The sequence below is a fragment of the Morone saxatilis genome, unplaced genomic scaffold (genome assembly GCF_004916995.1).
Source record: "Morone saxatilis isolate NCDOM2014 unplaced genomic scaffold, NCSU_SB_2.0 Contig7, whole genome shotgun sequence".
In the NCBI taxonomy this organism is placed as follows: domain Eukaryota; kingdom Metazoa; phylum Chordata; class Actinopteri; family Moronidae; genus Morone; species Morone saxatilis.
The window spans coordinates 22336062-22353255 of NW_023340246.1; the positions used below are offsets into that span (position 1 = coordinate 22336062).

General features: G+C 40.4%; 1 protein-coding gene across 2 annotated transcripts in view; it reads left to right on the forward strand.

Moving 5' to 3' along the window:
* Positions 1–17194, forward strand: part of myo6a (myosin VIa) — a 93931-nt gene that overhangs the window by 34064 nt on the left and 42673 nt on the right. For both annotated transcript variants that reach the window (XM_035678594.1, XM_035678595.1), the window contains exons 12-17: positions 6233–6390; positions 7520–7611; positions 9183–9255; positions 12537–12664; positions 13343–13438; positions 14307–14477. In XM_035678594.1, coding sequence (XP_035534487.1) covers positions 6233–6390; positions 7520–7611; positions 9183–9255; positions 12537–12664; positions 13343–13438; positions 14307–14477 — 718 coding nt within the window. The remainder of the gene's footprint in view (positions 1–6232; positions 6391–7519; positions 7612–9182; positions 9256–12536; positions 12665–13342; positions 13439–14306; positions 14478–17194) is intronic.

The window sequence follows — 17194 nt, forward strand, 5'->3', positions numbered from 1 at the left end:
CGGACGGAGGCAGCAGCTCGCTGAAGCAGTTTATGCGTTGGTTTGCGTGTTCTCTGAGACTGCTCAGACTGAATGGAAGGTGGTGCACTGAGACTGCTGAATCAGAGACTGGTAAGGTTAAGTCGGACTATCAGAGGCGGCACTGGGGTGTATGACACCCCCTCATGTTCGAAGGTAGGTTGGGGGGGGGGGGGGGGGGGTGACACCTCATCGTGGTCAGAAAGTTTCCCACCATTAAAGTATACAAACTAACTCCCTTTTTTCTACTTCTGCTGATGTTGTTCAAACTTTGTCTCAGGCAGATTAAAATGCACTCGTTACTCAGACGGTTTCTAAATGAACAGAAAGTGTCTCATTCCTTCCGTCCAACAGTCGACGTCAGGTCATCGTGACTCATAAAGGTGCCACAGTTCAGAATAATTCAAACAAATAGCTCACTAAATGCATAATGAAGTTGTAAAAGCACTTAAACCCGAGTCGCCTAATCACAAGTCAACACAGTGAGTCAGCACCGGTGCTGTCAGGAACCTCTGATGCTTTTAAGGATAAATAAGACTCAGTTTCTGCTGTAAAGAAGTTAGAAGTTAGTCTGTTTCTCTCTGTGGCAGCCAAACAGAGTTGCATAGTTCGTATTCAGCAGACATTATCAACAGATTTCATTATTAACAGCAAACTCACTTGAACTTCTGCTGTTGGGTTGTGGCGGCGAACACTTTTACACCTGTTGTTGTTATAGCTACAGCAGATAAGATTATACAGTTGTGGTGTTGAAGGACTGAAGGAACACACTCCTGCAGCACATGATGCTTGTCTAAACACACATAGATGATGTGACCTTCTTCACAGCAGCCATTTTGACATTAACAGCATTTCTTACCAACAGCATAAAATCATATAAGCCTGCATGTTCTCGGTAGGTGTGCACATCAATGTAGACCACCGCCCATAAGTAACAGTTCAAATCAAGTAGAATATGTAGATATGAGAATTTTTACTGGCAGCTCTGGAAATACAGTTTATCCTATCCTCGAGTTTTAAACAAAATGAGGTGAGGAGCTAAGATAAACAAAATTCAGGACAATATAGATTATTTCCATGATGGGAAAACTAGCCTCTACAGTTCAAGGTTTTCCAGGGTTTCAGGGACACATGGGGCACAATTAAATTGGCCAAAGATAAACGTGAGATTCTTCATCCCGTGCTCAGTCCAGAGTCGACCAATGTGGGTTTTTCAGTGGCCGATATATAATGCCTTTACCGATACAAAATAGGGACCTTTGTTTTCTGATGTGTCCTTAAGAGTTGGTCAATTCCGATGAAAATAATTTTAAAAAAGTGCACTGAAGTTGCAACAACTTCCTGTTTCTTGGTGAAAGGTAGAAATCCGGCCACATGCCAAGGACACGCCCTTCGTCGAAAACTCACAAGTCACACAAATTTAAATCGTGATGGTGTTTAGATCGAACTGCTAAAATTTAAAGTTGATCCAATCAGATATTCTGGATAAGTGATGACTCTGCTTCTTCCTCTATTACTGTTGGAAGTGTAAACGCAGCATCAGCGTATTACTGCCACACACCTTTACCTTTGCTCCTGCTGCTTCAACAGAAAACTCAGGAAATGAAATTAGCAGAAGATTCACTCAAGAAAACATATTAGATTGAGGAAGAGGAACCTGCCAGTCACTACGTTCATCATCTAATCTCCATAATATTCACAGAGCTGAAGCTGACTGAAATACGTTGATTGACATTTTAATGAAATGTCAAACTTTAATACAAAATCTAATTCAGGAACTGAACCTGGTGACGGATCAAGAGACGGAGAAGAAGAAAGAGTGAAGGATGAGATAGAAAAAGGGAGGTGGTTAAAATCATTTCAGCAATGTGCCAAAAAAAACAAAAAACACATGAAGTGACAGCGCCCCCTAGTGGCTGTGTTTACAACCTGTTATCATGTGGGCATCAGTTATTGTAGGTTTAATTCTTGCAGCTTAGATATGTAACGTTGCGTTCCCACAGAAACGCTAGTTTACTCGCAGGATAATTTTTATTTACTCACGCAAGGTGACTATTCAGCCTCTTGCAACGGTGCTATGAGCTTAAAATAAACTCATTTTGCTGTGATTTAATGTCAATAAACAGATCAAAATGATGCTGAAATAACTACGTCATGATGGCGATTTGTAAAAAGCCTCAGTTCATACTTTGTCTGATCTATGCGCAAGACGACGAGCAAACAACTCTTAAAATGCTTGTTTTCTGATGGAGGTTTGGTTGATCAGGGCTATGCTAACTTAGCTTATAGTGAAGTAAAACCGACTGTAACAGACGCATATTTACCAAGTAGTCCACTTTCCTCTTTTACTTTTGTCAGAGCAATCTCCTTCTCTGTCTGATCTCTATAAAGGTATAGTAGCAGCAGTAACTCTGGGTGCTGAATTCACGTGTTTGTATTGACTTTTTATGTAATTGTATTCGCCTTGGTGGGAACGCAGTTTTGGAGCACTTGTTGGGTGAGATACAGACTGAAAGGATAAGTGAGGAAGACTCAAAAGGGGAACAGAGTTTCTTTAAAGTGAAGAGGAAGTTTCTGACGGTAGTTCACACGATAAGCAACAAAAAGATGGGAAAAGAGTGAAGGAGAGAGATTATGATTCCAGACAGACAGGGTTGTACGACGGTTAAACTAACGTCAGTGTAATTTCAACACAGCGGGCAACAGAGAGGGAGAATGAGTGGGAGGGCAAACAGAAAATGGGGGATGCCAATCACAGGGACCCCACCAGGTGAGGTCAGCGGTTATCAGCTTGTGAGAGACGGGGGATTAGTCCGTCAACCTGGCAGCCAGACGTGCCATTAAACAAACCCACAGAAACGCTTCTAAAACAGCACGTTTTCTACCTCAAAGCTTCTTCCCTTACCTTTTCTAAAACGCCAGCCCAGAACCCTCCAAAAGTTATACATCTGAGGCATCTTCAGATGTTCCAACAAGATAGAGAGAGAGAGAGATCGATAGATAGATAGATGGATAGATGGATAGTAGATAGATGGATAGAGATAGTAGATATGATAGATGATAGATGGATAGATTGATAGGATGTGATGATAGATAGATTAGATGGATAGGATAGATACTTGTATTTATCCCGAGGGAAATTCAAGGCATCCAGTAAGCATACAAAACATACCATTAAACTAAAATTAAAAATCGCCTGACCTAAGAGACAGATCACAAATACAGATATAAGATATTATATATGTATATATAAGTATTATGTATGTATATAATAAAATTAACAGTAGCTACAGTAAACAGTGCAAGTGGAAGTAGCGAGTGAGCTTTAAATAAACGAGTGGTGGCTTCATGCTGTGTAATGTAGTTCAGCATATTTCAACAGGAACCTCAAGTGTCTCTCAGTTATAATGCAGAACTTCCCTGAGTCCATTTTAAAATCCATTTCTTCCCCGTGTGGCGTCTGAGAGGACGGAGTCGGGCAGCAGGTGCAGGCCTGAAGGCGTCTTCAGAGATTCACGATTTCTACACAAAGCGACACCAGTAATTACACCGAGAGAGAAACCGTCCCGCTGCCGAGGCTCACAGGGAATACATATTAGGCTACTTGTACGATTAGTGTTCTGACATTATGCTGCCCTGGCATTTAGACCTCTTGGTTTTTAAATGAGAGGGGCCTCGCCGCAGTATTAAAACCTCTGGCGGCGGTGCTCCGGCTCCGAGGAAGCGGCGGCATGAATTAAACATGGCAGGTAGCGGAGGGAGGGCCGGGGTGAAGGTGAGGAGCTGTGGGAGTGTTGATAGGCGATAAGTCGGGTTTTAAGGTTCACTCTGCGGCCGTAACTTCGGTGAGCTGCTGAAACACTTTTGTTCTTTAACTTTGTTACAGAGCTCAGAGCTTTAACTCTGTCTGACATTTACTTATAAAACTTAATAATTGTCCTGAAAACAAGCTACAAGCTTTCAACCACACTGTCATGGTCTTCATTAGCAGGTAGAGATTTTGAGATGTGGTTGTTAGCTACCTTGACTGATATTTCCAAGGTCAAAAATAAACTTTCACTCTCATCTATTGAATAAATGAATATAAAGGTTAAATATGGAAATTATCTATTTAAAAGTTCATGTACTATTATACGCAGGTCTGCCGCAAATACCTTTTTGACGCAGCCTCAAAACGATCGGAACCAACGTGGTACCGAGTCGGTACAACAAACCAGACTATAGGGAACAGATTTCTCTGAAACATGGGACATAAACACAACATGTAAATTGAAAAGCAACAACAAAAGCCTTTTTTTCATTGACTGTGTTGAAGCCACATTGAGCTCTGTAATTTAACGTCTTTATTCACAGCTGTTGACGTGCGTGGTTGGATTTAAATAAGGAACATGTGTATGTATAGATACAGCACACAGTGGATTCACTCAGAATGCAGATGTAGAAGTGAATTACAGATTGCAGCTTTAGGGGGGTCTGCCCTTCGCTCAGCAGGTCGTCCTATCACAGCATAATGTGTTAGAAAAATACCACCGAGGCACCTGCAGGGACCGGGCGCTGCACGTGGCTGAAAGAGGTGTGTGCCGAGGAGATAATTCAGGGACGAGAGAGCAGAAGGGAGGTGGATTTTGGGAGTTAGTCTGAGCTTTGGGAGCCTGTGAGTGCCACTCGTGCAGAGTTATGTCCCGTTGTGTCCTTGAATGCACTGCAGTTGTCCAGAGGTAAACGCCAGTGCAGAAACTTCAACCCTCGCAGCAGATTAATGCGGTATATTTTATCTGACCCCTGCGATCAGGTCGCTCCTTTTGTCTGCCGCTATTGAACCGCACTCAGAAGCAATTACGATGCCTCCACAGAGCTCGCTGCCGGTTATGGTTTCTGTCGCCATTTTCTGGCCGCTGCTTCACACCCAATCTCTCTTTTCTCTGACTGTCAATAACACAATTATCTGCCTGGAAAAGCCAGGCAAGCCCTGTGTGTTTATACTGAGCGTTGGTCTGCAGGTGAATAAAGCACTCGCTTTATCTTCATGGACAGATTTATGTGTACGCTTATTATTTCAGGCAATTATCTACGTGTGTTATTGACAGCAGAGTAGACATAAATTGTTAAGTGGCCAACATTAAGAAAAAGATTGATAACATGGAGAGCTGAGGTCAGAGGTGCATCACCTATAGAGGGGTTTTAATGGCTTTTTTATGACCTTGATATTGATGGCTATCGATATCAATACTTATTGATTGACCAAGCTGTATCTGTAGCTGCTAGTGTTTTTTTTAAATGTATTCTTTCTTCTGAGTATCTTTTTTAGTTTTAGTCTATATCAGAAAATTTTGAAAAATTTCACTTCTTCAGAGCCCAAAAACCCCAAAAGATACTCAGTTAACTAGAATATAAAACAAAGAAAACCACTACATTTTCACATTTAAAATGCAGAAACCGGCATTTTTACTTAATAAACTTAATAAAATTTGTCTGTCAACTTCCTCCTTTCCTGTACTTACATATGCTATGTGCTAAGCTAATCCATTTTGAAAACCACATTTTGAAGGTGGTTAAAAGATAAACATCTTCTTACTTTAGCTAACGTTGACAAAACGTTAACCAAGTAACTAATGATTGATAGAAAGTAGCTTAATAGTTAGCTAGAGTTATGCTAACATTGGCTGTGAGATTCAATTCAATTCAATTCAGTTTTATTTGTATAGCGCCAACTTGCATAATAGAAGTGTGAGCATCGCGGGGCGACGGCCAAGGAAAAACGTCCTTTTAAGAGGCAGAAACCTCGGACAGACCCCGGCTCTAGGTGGTTGGTCGTCTGCCTCGAGATCAATGGTCCACTTACTGTTTGGAGCTTTCAACTGTTACTCCCATTCAGCATTTGACTCCATAAAGCTCCTAAAAGCCTGACTTTTATCCTGAGAGGATTTTCTTACATATTTTCAACACTGACACTTCAGACCTTCAAGTGACACTTCAACTCCTACAAGTGCTTTAACTTTAATTGACCCTTCAACAAACATTTGATCCTGTTTACAAGAGCCACACTTTATAAAAGTGATTTATATAAGTTTTCTGTAAATTAATGATTCACCAATGAACCCTGTGAAGTGTAATTATAGTAAATAATTAACACTTTAAGGTTTAACACATCACGCTCCAAAACCCAACACAGTAAATCATCCGACCCTCTTTTATCCCTGTGTGTCTTTGCCAGAGTGCCGCTCAAAGTGGAGCAGGCTAACAACGCTCGGGACGCCCTGGCGAAGGCCGTGTACAGCCGCCTGTTCGACCACGTGGTGACCAGGGTCAACCAGTGCTTCCCCTTCGACTCCTCCGCCAACTTCATCGGCGTCCTGGACATCGCCGGCTTCGGTTAGTATCCCTCAAAACCTCATCTCTACGGTGATAACATTTAAAGAGGAACAATTTGATATGGTCTGATACAGTTTATTCCTTTCGAAATACTGATTCCGATACCTGAACTTTGGCTGATAACAGGTATTGATCCGATACATGTGCTGTATAAAAATAAAAATAATTAACACATTTTGGAGGAACTGGTTTTAGTGTCAGAATAACTCTTAATTATCATTACTGTTGTGGTGTGAACTCTTTTTAAAACGATATATTTATAGTCATTGTTATCGTTCTTGGTGTGGATGGCTGTTAAATCTCGGTATCAGGGCTGATCCTTACAGTACAACATGAGACTGAGTATCCACTGGACGAAAACGACCAGAGCCGAGAAAGATATAAGGAGGCTTGAAGATAGTTGATTGTTGAGACTCAACAGTGGAGCACTAGGAGGAGCCAGAAGAACCTGATTCTTTCACAGATTACCAATATTCACAAACATCCCTGTACAAACATTCAGGTTGCTGCTTCTCATTTTCTGCTTCACAACATCTTCAGAATAAGAATTGAAATGTTTTCACAGAAAGTCTCTCAACTGTTCAGCCCAGATATTTTATATCAATAGTAAAACGAAACTGTTTAATATTGAAATAATCTTTAAGCATAACATTTGTGATTCCTCAAAAAATATATACAGGCCTACATCTCAGCATTTTGTTAATTAGTACAGTTTATTAGCTGTTCTCTACTGTTATTGTTATTATTGAATATAATATGAAATATCCATAAAATATAGTCAGAAAAGAGAAAAGAGCTCCCTTAAGGACAGAGGTTGGTAACCTCTGTGCTAAAGTTTATACATAGTAAGAATAATATCTGTCTCTAAAGTGAAAGAACAAAGTTTGAGAATAGAAAGGATTTAGTGGAATATCGCTCAGATTGACTTCAAGTAGTTTGCAGGAACAAAAGATGTTTAAGATGTTTGTCTTAGAGTCATTACTGTAAGGACTCTGTCTGCTGTTTGCTTAATACTGACACTATAAAGGGCGTCAATACTGCGGATTTGCCCCTGAAATAGTTAGAATTTTCAGTTTCTCTTTGATTATGTCGCAGCATCTTTAACCGACTGTCTGTTCCCGTTTCACAGAGTACTTCGAGCACAACAGCTTCGAGCAGTTCTGCATCAACTACTGTAATGAGAAACTGCAGCAGTTCTTCAATGAGCGCATCCTGAAAGAGGTGAGAGCGTCTTTCTAAAAACCTACAGCGTGTTTCCATTTGAGGGAAGAAAAACTAAATCAATCACCTCGGATCCATTAGGCAGCACTTACAAACAGCGGAAAATCTAAGCAAACATCTCAGAATGACTCAGGACTTTGATTTATACTTTGAGCAGGTGTCATATTGTCAAATTGTGGGTGTCTCATATTTGAATTAAAGTATTGAATTTCCAGAGCCCAGACACATTAAACCTTTGATCACAAAGTTAAAGTCGAGAGTTTGATTCAAAAACTGTATTTTTCCCTTTTGAAAGTGTGCTTTATGATGATTACTGCTTGTCCTGTGAATGTGTTTCTCTAGAAGTAAAATACATTTTAGATCAACGGTATCCTAACCTGGGGGTCGGGGGCCCCACTAGGGGTTGCCAAAGGTTCATGAGGAGATTGCGAGGCTTATTTCTCAGCATTTGGTTTACATTCATAAAGTAAAGTAAGATAATAAAACAATGAGCAAGCGTCTGGGACAAGAAAACAGAATTTGTGCAAAAAAGAAGCCTATTAAGTCTGTTTGATTGTTAAAAAAGATTAGAAAAAATGTATAATACAGACAAAGAGATTGTATAAAAAGTTCCCTAAACAGGAAATAATCTTCTCAAAATTCATCCAAATCACTGGTTTTACACAAACTTCTTGTGGTTATTGTGTTCGTTATTTGGGTTCTTTGTACAGTTTTGAAATATCCATAAAATATGTCCCTTAACTAAATGACAGAAAAAGTTTGGGAACCAGTGTTTCAGATAACAGCTGCAGAAACATGTAGAAAGTTCTGTGTTGCTTTCAGTAAACTTTGCAACACCAGTGGTCTCAGTCTTGTTTCTTCAGCATCCAAACAATCATTAGCAACAGTCAGAATGAAAACTAATGCCGACCATGTCTGCAATGTTCCACAGCACCACATTTCTGTTTAGAAAAATAATGATGCTCAATATATAATTATTCTTTTTTTGCAAGTCAGGGTCTTCACACAATGAACTAGAAGCCACTCGAGTGCTTAAACCTCCGCCAACGCTGCGCCTCCGGCGACCTCGGAGAGCTGCAGCCTCCATAATGGTGTATTGTGGTTCTGGAGTGGTGTTTTTGGACAAAAGAAACGCTGTTCAGCCGACGACCTCGAGGGCTGCAATGTCACTGTTGTGGAATCGTTGTGTGATTGTAGTCAAATTGCAGAAAACAAAGTTTTGGATCAATAACAAATCGGTTTGAAAGACTTGTCAGAGCTGTAGCGTCAGAAAAGAGCAACTTTTGGACATTTGGGATTGTGTTTCATTCTCTAACAACTGTTAATGTCTCATTTGACCTTAAAGCTGCTCATTTACACAGAGATCAAACATCTGTTAGCAGCATGAAAGCCGTAACCTTAAGATGCTCATTTTGCATGAAAGCGTGATGGTATAAAGCGCCGTTTGTTAGAGAACTAGAATGCCTTCCAGGCGGAACCACGGCACTGTCCTCGTCCTCATTAGACGAAAGCCGTACGCGCTGTGGATATCGTTATGGATTCTCATTAGAAATATCTCGTTTGCATTCCAGGAGCAAGAGCTGTACCAGAGGGAGGGGCTCGGAGTCAACGAGGTTCACTATGTCGACAATCAGGACTGCATAGGTATGATCATCACTCTCTGCACTCTGCATTCACAGCAGCTCCAGTTGCTCATCTGACATATTTGTGCTGTTCAGAGTGTTCCTCAGCAAACGCTGTTGAATATTTGTTATTTTATATTTTATAGCTAATATTTGATGGTTCTTTTTACCCGTGTGTAGAACATAATGACGATAACAAGACCCAGTAGAAGACAAGTCTGGATTATACTCATTCCTGAATGAACACATTCACATTCAAACTATGTATTTGAGATATTTAATAATATCCAGATGGTGCTTGAATGTCTAGAAAATATATCAGGACAGTGAATCAGCGTTCTGCAGTTAATGAGAATGTGCTATAAAGTGGTCAGACATTATATTTATACACAGGATAACAGATGTTTCTCATTGGTTTAAGTCTGAGTTTAGCTCCTGCAGATGCATTTTTAAATGTGTGTATGCAATATGTTGACAGGTCTGACATGTACAGAAAAAGGAGAAATCTGTTTACTTGAAGATGGAAGAGCAATAAATAACCTGTTGATCTTTGTTGCAATTAGATCCCATTTACACTCACACATTCGAGACAGATTGAAATCTGATTAGTCAAACCATTTCTGGAGGTGGCCTGACTGAGTTTTTCCACATATTGATATCAGTATTTCAGAGTAAATGATGATACTTTAACTGAGAACTTTAATACCCTAACTTAGATATACCTTTTTGTTGTTATTGTGTCTTTTCTGTTCTTGGCTGACGACATTCTTTTTTACTTCAACTTTTCCTGTTTTCGGGGGTTTACTTTTCTGTCAGGACATGTAGGTTGTAACTTGAGACTTGTGGGTCTTGACTTAAATTCGATCTTAACTGACTTGGGGCTTTCCTGTCTTGATGTGGGACTTGTTGGTCCTAACTTTGTATGTGACTCACGACTTTTCTGTGTTGACATGGGACTTGTAGTTCCTAACTTGGGACATGACTTTCTTGACTTGGGGTTTTCCTGTTTTGTCTTCAGACTTTGTGTTGACTTGGGACTTTGTGTCAGTTGAAGACTGGTTCTCGACTTGAGACTTGACATGGGGCTTTTCTGTCTTGGTTTTGGTCTTGAAGATCTTACCTTGGAACACGACTCTCTACACATTCTGTCTTAATTTGGGGTTTTCCTATGTTGTCTTTGGACTTGATGTTGATTCAGTACTTGATGTGGGACTAGAAGGTCTCACTGTACCTTGACTTTTAGCTGTCATGTCTTAACGTAGCAATTGTAGGTCCTCACTGTGGATGTGACTTTAAATTTTCCTGTGTTGACTTGGGACCTTTTGTTCTTGTCTTGGGACTTAACTTGTGACTTTTAGGCCTTGACTGGAGACTTGAATCTGGACTACTGGCAGACTCTGTTGCACTGCATTGTGGATTGTGTACGAGCTGTAGCTGTGTCTATCAGCTCTGATGCTCCTTCAGATAAACGGTTGTGGAGTCCGGAGGTGGTGAAGGCCTGCTGCTGCCGCTGATTGTACTTTGTAGTATTGGTGTTTGTAAATGTGTTGTTGAGGGGTTGGTTGTTTAGGATGTTCTTGAGCTTAACCCGATGAGGCAGTTGTGTTTAAGAGCCACGAACGGCAGCATGCTGCTCATTATTGGCCTTAATGTGCTGCTGGTTCCGAGCCCTCAGTTTTGTGCGAGCTGCCTCTCCACAGTTTGACCCGGAGCCTTGGCGCCGTTTCATGGACGGACAAAGTGATGAAGCCCCCGAGCATCTGAACTCCTGTCCTGACTGAAATGTGTCTTCATTACTCCACGAATGGGGGAGGGAGATGGATGTGAGGTGATTAGAGGTGAAGGAGGTTAATTATGCTTTTTGCTGATGTCCAGTCTGGTGAAATAGCATCAAATTTAGATGCTTAACTACAGCGGAGGCCGCTGGAGGGAGGCAGCGGTCGACACAGGCTGTTTACAACAAGCTCTGTTTGTTGGCTCCAAACTGTAGATTACTAAAATGTATTTGTTTGTTTGTTTGTTTGTGTTCCTGTTGTGTGTTTTGAAAACATTAAAATCAGACTCACCGTAGCAGAAAATTAAATCTGCACCGTAGAAACACGACTGCATGCAAGACAAAGCAGAAATAAAACAAAGATTACAAACTAATGAAAAACCTCACAACACATTGCAGCAGTTCACTCTTTCATTAATTCATTCATTCTAGTAATAGAGTAATAGGGTTAGTTTTAATTCATTCATTCATTACTTCAGTTGTTTACCTCAGAGTATTCTTTATCAAGTTGAATTCATTCATTCAATCATCCCCTTTTCCCTCAGCTTGTAGATTCTGGTGCAGAAATAGTTGGTTGTTTCCTGTGACTGGGAGCAGGTGGACGGGGTAGATGGAGGGATGAAGGGACAGATGAGAGGATGAATAGTTAGCAAAATGCTAAGATAGCTAATTGACCTCAGTCACTAACTGTCTACCTTGTTAGTTAATCTATAAATAAACGTTAGCTAGCTGGTTACATCTTATAAGTAATGTTAGCACGCTCTAACTTGCATGTATCGCTCAGCGCTACGTCACATTAGATATGCTACATGCTATGTGCTACATGCTATGTGCTATGTGCTAGGCTCGTGTTAAAAAAACAACCACATTTTTCAACCAGATCTAACAAAACAGCTAACAACTGATGTTGATTATGTAGCTAATTACTTAGCGTTTTGTTAACATTAGCTAATTTAAGATGCAACTATATGTATGTTACTTTTATGTTTTAACGGCCAAGCACAGACTCGGTTTGGGTACTGAGTGTTTCATTGTTCCGTTAAATCTGATGTCAGGAATTCCTCGGCTGTGCTAAACTCAATCAGCAGCAGTTGGATGCTTATTACGTCTTTAAATTGAGCTGTATTTCAACCAAAGTTTACTGTTGATCAGCAGAATGAGATTCATTCATTTCCCTGCTCACAATAACATCTAATAATTAATTAAAGTTGATACTGAAGATGCTGGACTCCCTGAACTCCTACTGATAAAATAAATCACCTTTGCACCTATGAAGTGTTCTATACTGTACAATAATAATAATAATAATAATAATAATAATAATGATCTGTTGACATTATGCCGGCTCTTCCATGATGTTGTGAGTCAGATCAGGTCAAGGACAAACTGTTATGGTCTCCTCTTCAGATTCAATTAAACATTCATTTAGTTCTTTAATCGTCCCTCTCTGATTTAATTGGTCACGTTGTCCGGCGGCCTCAGGTGATCCGACGCAGTGAAGCTTAATGCTTCTCACACTCTCTCCACAGACCTGGTGGAGGCGAAGCTGGTCGGCATCCTGGACATCCTGGATGAAGAGAACCGACTACCTCAACCCACCGACCAGCACTTTACCGACACCGTTCACAACAAACACAAAAACCACTTCCGCCTCACGGTGAGTGAAACAGTCACATGATTTTACCCCGTAGATAAGATAACAAATAAATAAATAAGAGTTGTTAGTCTTTTCAACAATCACCAACTCTGGTTTGGTTGAATTTTTTTATACTGTGCAACAATTTTATTAACCTGTGTCTTTGCTGTGGTTATGTATTATGTATATTAATTATCTTAAATCAACTTAAAATGAATCCAAATCAGCCCACCACAAGTTAAAATAAGTCTACTTCTGGTTTAAATGGCCATTTTGAAAATGTCAGTAATGGGTTCAGCGTCCTCAATAACTCTATAAAACCAAATCAGCCAAACAGTCCCTGACATATTGTCCATATAGTTGATTATTAGTTGTTATTAATTGTTATACTCTGTCAGTGTCTAAATGCTGGAGACCCATATTGTACATTTCTAACATAAAACTCACCGGTTCCGGTTCACAGTGGGAAACATTGGCTGGAAAATGGACTAAAAGGTGGTTTTATAATCAGGGTTGTCTCATATTCAGTAAGGAGTGAGACATCACTGAACACTGACGCTTAATCTTCTCTTCCAGCCAGGACCGACTGACAGGATCGGGAATTAGCGGGTCATTTAAAATGGAAAATAAGCAGGAAGTCTGCGGAGTGTTTCACTGTGTGTGTGTGTGTGTGTGTGTGTGTGTGTGTGTGTCCCTCAGATACCCAGGAAGTCTAAGCTGGCCGTCCACAGGAACGTGAGGGATGATGAAGGATTTATTATCAGACACTTTGCAGGAGCCGTGTGCTACGAAACGGTGGGTTCTCCTGCAGCCATCTTTAAAAATAATGTCACATCCAGTTATTTATTTCTTTTTCTTTGATCCACACAGAAAAACATGAAAGCAAGTGACCATTCAGATGTGATTATATTCAGATAAATACACCCCAGATAGTACATTTTAAATTCACCAAAAAGTCATATTGAGACTGTGCGCTTTTATATACACTGTAAAAAAGAAATGATAAAAAACAGTAATATTTTGGCACCAAAGAAATTACTGTAAATTAACAGAAAATACTTAAAAAATACAGGAATTTCCTATAATTAAAATACAGTTTTTGGCTTTCATTTTTCATAAAATCTTGTGTAATGTTTTGTCTTTTTAATGTTTAATTAAAGATATTTACACTGTAAAACAATGATCTATAAATACAGGTGAACTCTGCTATAATACAAATAATCAGGCTTACATTTACAGCAGAGTGCTGTTATTATTGGATTTCTTTCTTGATTTTAATCTGAATTTAGTCAAGATATCTGTCAGTTAACAAACAAATCCATTAAAATTACACAACAAAACTTTTTACTGTTGTCACTCATTTTTCATAATTTTAGAAATGTATTAACAATATTAAACCTGAATTTAACAGTTTGATCTATCAAATAAACAGTAAATATTTGTGGAAAAGATAGATTTGCTAAATGTATTTTAATCTTTTTAAGTGGAAAAAAGTATATTTTCTATTACAGACTATTGTACTATTTAAAATAAACAGGGAAAACCCTGTAAACCTACAGAGTTTTTTAATGTATCTTATATATTCACGTTTTTTTTTTAACAATAATAGGATTTTAAACTTGAAGCTGTTTCTAATGTAGTTTTAAAACTGTCCCTTTGTCAGACGAAGTTTGTGGAGAAGAACAACGACGCCCTGCACATGTCTCTGGAGTGTCTCGTCAGCGAGTCCAAGGACCGCTTCGTCCGCGAGCTCTTCGAAAACTCCAACAACAGCAAAGACGTGAAGCAGAAGGCGGGAAAACTCAGCTTCATCAGCGTCGGCAACAAGTTTAAGGTGAGTAGAAACTAAGTGAACACCACTCGCATCTGTATTTAAGGACCTGGGAATGAGAACGGGCTGTGAGGTGTGCATGAGAAACTACGGTGGCCGCGAAAAACGGCAAAAGTCCTGAACTGAACTAGAGTCAGTGTTTGGTTTGTCCATTCGGGGCTACTGTAGAAACATGGCGGTTCAACATGGCGGACTTCGCCAGAAGAGGACCCGCTCGCTCTGTAGATAAAAACAACTGTATTAGAAAACAATGGCATCATATATCAGTGAGAAGAAACCCTGAACTGAACAATTGGCAGCTTATTAAAGTCAGATTGTTAAAACAAACTGTTGCTGTGTTGCTTTAACTAACCTGCACTGTGGCCTTTAACTGTATTTGTGCTTTGCCCAGCGAGTGCTTTAAGGGCTGTAAAGAGGCACTGTGGACATTAACAGGTTACTAACGTAATGCTCTGGTGTCTCACAGGGTTTCATTATGTTACTGTTCTCTGAAAAATATACTGTATGGTACAAAACTGGTACTGGTACAAACAATAAAACAAATCAGGAGGGATGAAAATAAACTGCAGAAGCTGCAAAGTCACCAAAAACTGCATTGAAGACACCGACCTATCAGATTACATCATTAATGTGACAGCGATGTACGGAGGCTCGGAGACGCCACACGCAGCCTCTCCAACTGGTTCTGCCTGGTTTACTGAATATAGAGTCCAGTAAGGACATCTTAAACATAAATCCAACCACATGATTATTATATAAGAATAAATTCATAGCTCTCTGTCTCGTAGCGTAACGTAAATTGTCCGTGGAGCCGGTGCTTAGAAATATTATCGGTTTTGGCCTTAAGAATCCTTCTTCTTCTATCTCAGTGGATGAGTCCCAGCATACATTTAGAAAACAGAGAGCAGTTTCTTTGTCATCAGCTTATGGAGGAAGAGTTTTTGAACCTCCTCCGCTGTGACTCATCCAGCTCAGCATCACCTTGATATGAGCTCTAATGTGTCACCTAACCAAAGGCAAGGTGAGCCAAACACCACAGCGCCTGGCTCCACTCTATCAACATGAAATAAAAGCACATAACCCGAGGAAACGATGGCGTTCGGTACAGTGCGGGCAGCGAGGGGGAAATATTTTATGCAATTCACTGGAACCCCGGCGTCTTTGATGTCCCAACATTTGATCCTTTGGTGCGTATGTAGACGTGATTTATATGCGTGATACAGATCCTCACTGAGGCTGTAGTGAGAGATTCATTCACAGAAACGCTGCATTGTGTCAGTTTAATTAAAAAACGTATTGACTCTACGCCGGAGACACACAGGAAAGAAGGGATGTTGCTGCATGGGTTGCATCATAAACATAGCACACAGTAACGCCATAGTTAAAGTTTGCTGTGGTTGTTTCCTTTTGTTGTTTCAGAAGATTGTTGATCGCAAAAGCCTACCCTAAAACATGTTACTGATCTGTGAACTGAATTATATGATCAATCAATTCTGCTGTCAATATTCACAGTATTACCAAATTTATGAAAATCTGCATTTGATGTGTTAAAAATGTCTCAACACCGAGAGTTAGCCTCTCTGAGCCGCTAGCTTAGCTACAGACAGGATGCACACAGAAGTGTAAATGTGCTTCTAGTGACTCTTAAAGCTCCAGTGGACACAGAGAGTCTGACAGCAGCTGCTCGTTAGCTCTGTTAGCTCTGTTAGCTCTGTTAGCTCTGACCAGCAGCTCGCTGTTCCTGCTCTGCTGCTGTGGTGAGTCACTGCGGTCTTTAAATGAGCAGAACTGAAGGTGGAGTTAGAATTAGATTGACAGACAGACTGAGACTAATATTTAATACAACTGAATCGTTGAACATTAATCAGGTAGAATACAGTCAGTAAATGTTTTATGTTTTGTATTCAGCAGAATTGTGAGAAGCACAGAGCTCGTCTCTGGTGGATTTGGACTCAAGAAGATTGAGTTCTTATTACCTGTGAGCTCTGTTACCTGCAGTGCTTTCCTAAAGCCTCCTCATCCCGTTAGGTCTCTGCCTCCTCAGCTCGGCTCCCCCTCTCTCCCTCTCTCTCCCCCCTCTCTCCCCCTCTGTCTATCAGAGCTGTGATTGAGGTTCGAAAGGTGCAGAGGAGGATCAGAACAGGCAGACAGTAACAGAGCTCTGGGCGAGGAGCAGAAGGGGGACGGTGAAAATGAGGAGTGATAAATCTGAGTCAGTGGCTCCAGCCGGGAGACACCGCCTCCCGGCTGGAGCCACTGAGGGGCATCATGAGCCGTGGAGGGGGATTGTGAGCCATGGAGGGGGCTATAAGTTTTCATTATAACCAGACAGCGTAGCTTTGTCCCAATTCAGGGACCAAATGACAGAGGTGTCGTATTCCAGAGGCGGCTGATGAGTTGACCCCAGATATATCGCCTGAACATATTGATGATTATGAAACGTTTGCGATTAAGTAAAACACTGGAAAATGCATCATCATGAACACACTGCAAAACAAGAAACAAACCAAATATTCTTAAAAAAAATCAAAATTTCTTGTATTTTCCTTGACTAGATTCCTTAAAACTGTAAACATCTAAAAGGTTGTTATGGGCCTTTTTAGCTGCTTCATTTCCAACACTGGGACCAGACGACTTTCTCTTAAACTGAGAAGTTGTGCGAGTGTTAATGTGAAAATAAGGACAAAAATCTGGTTCCTCTGCTGGGATATTATGCAACC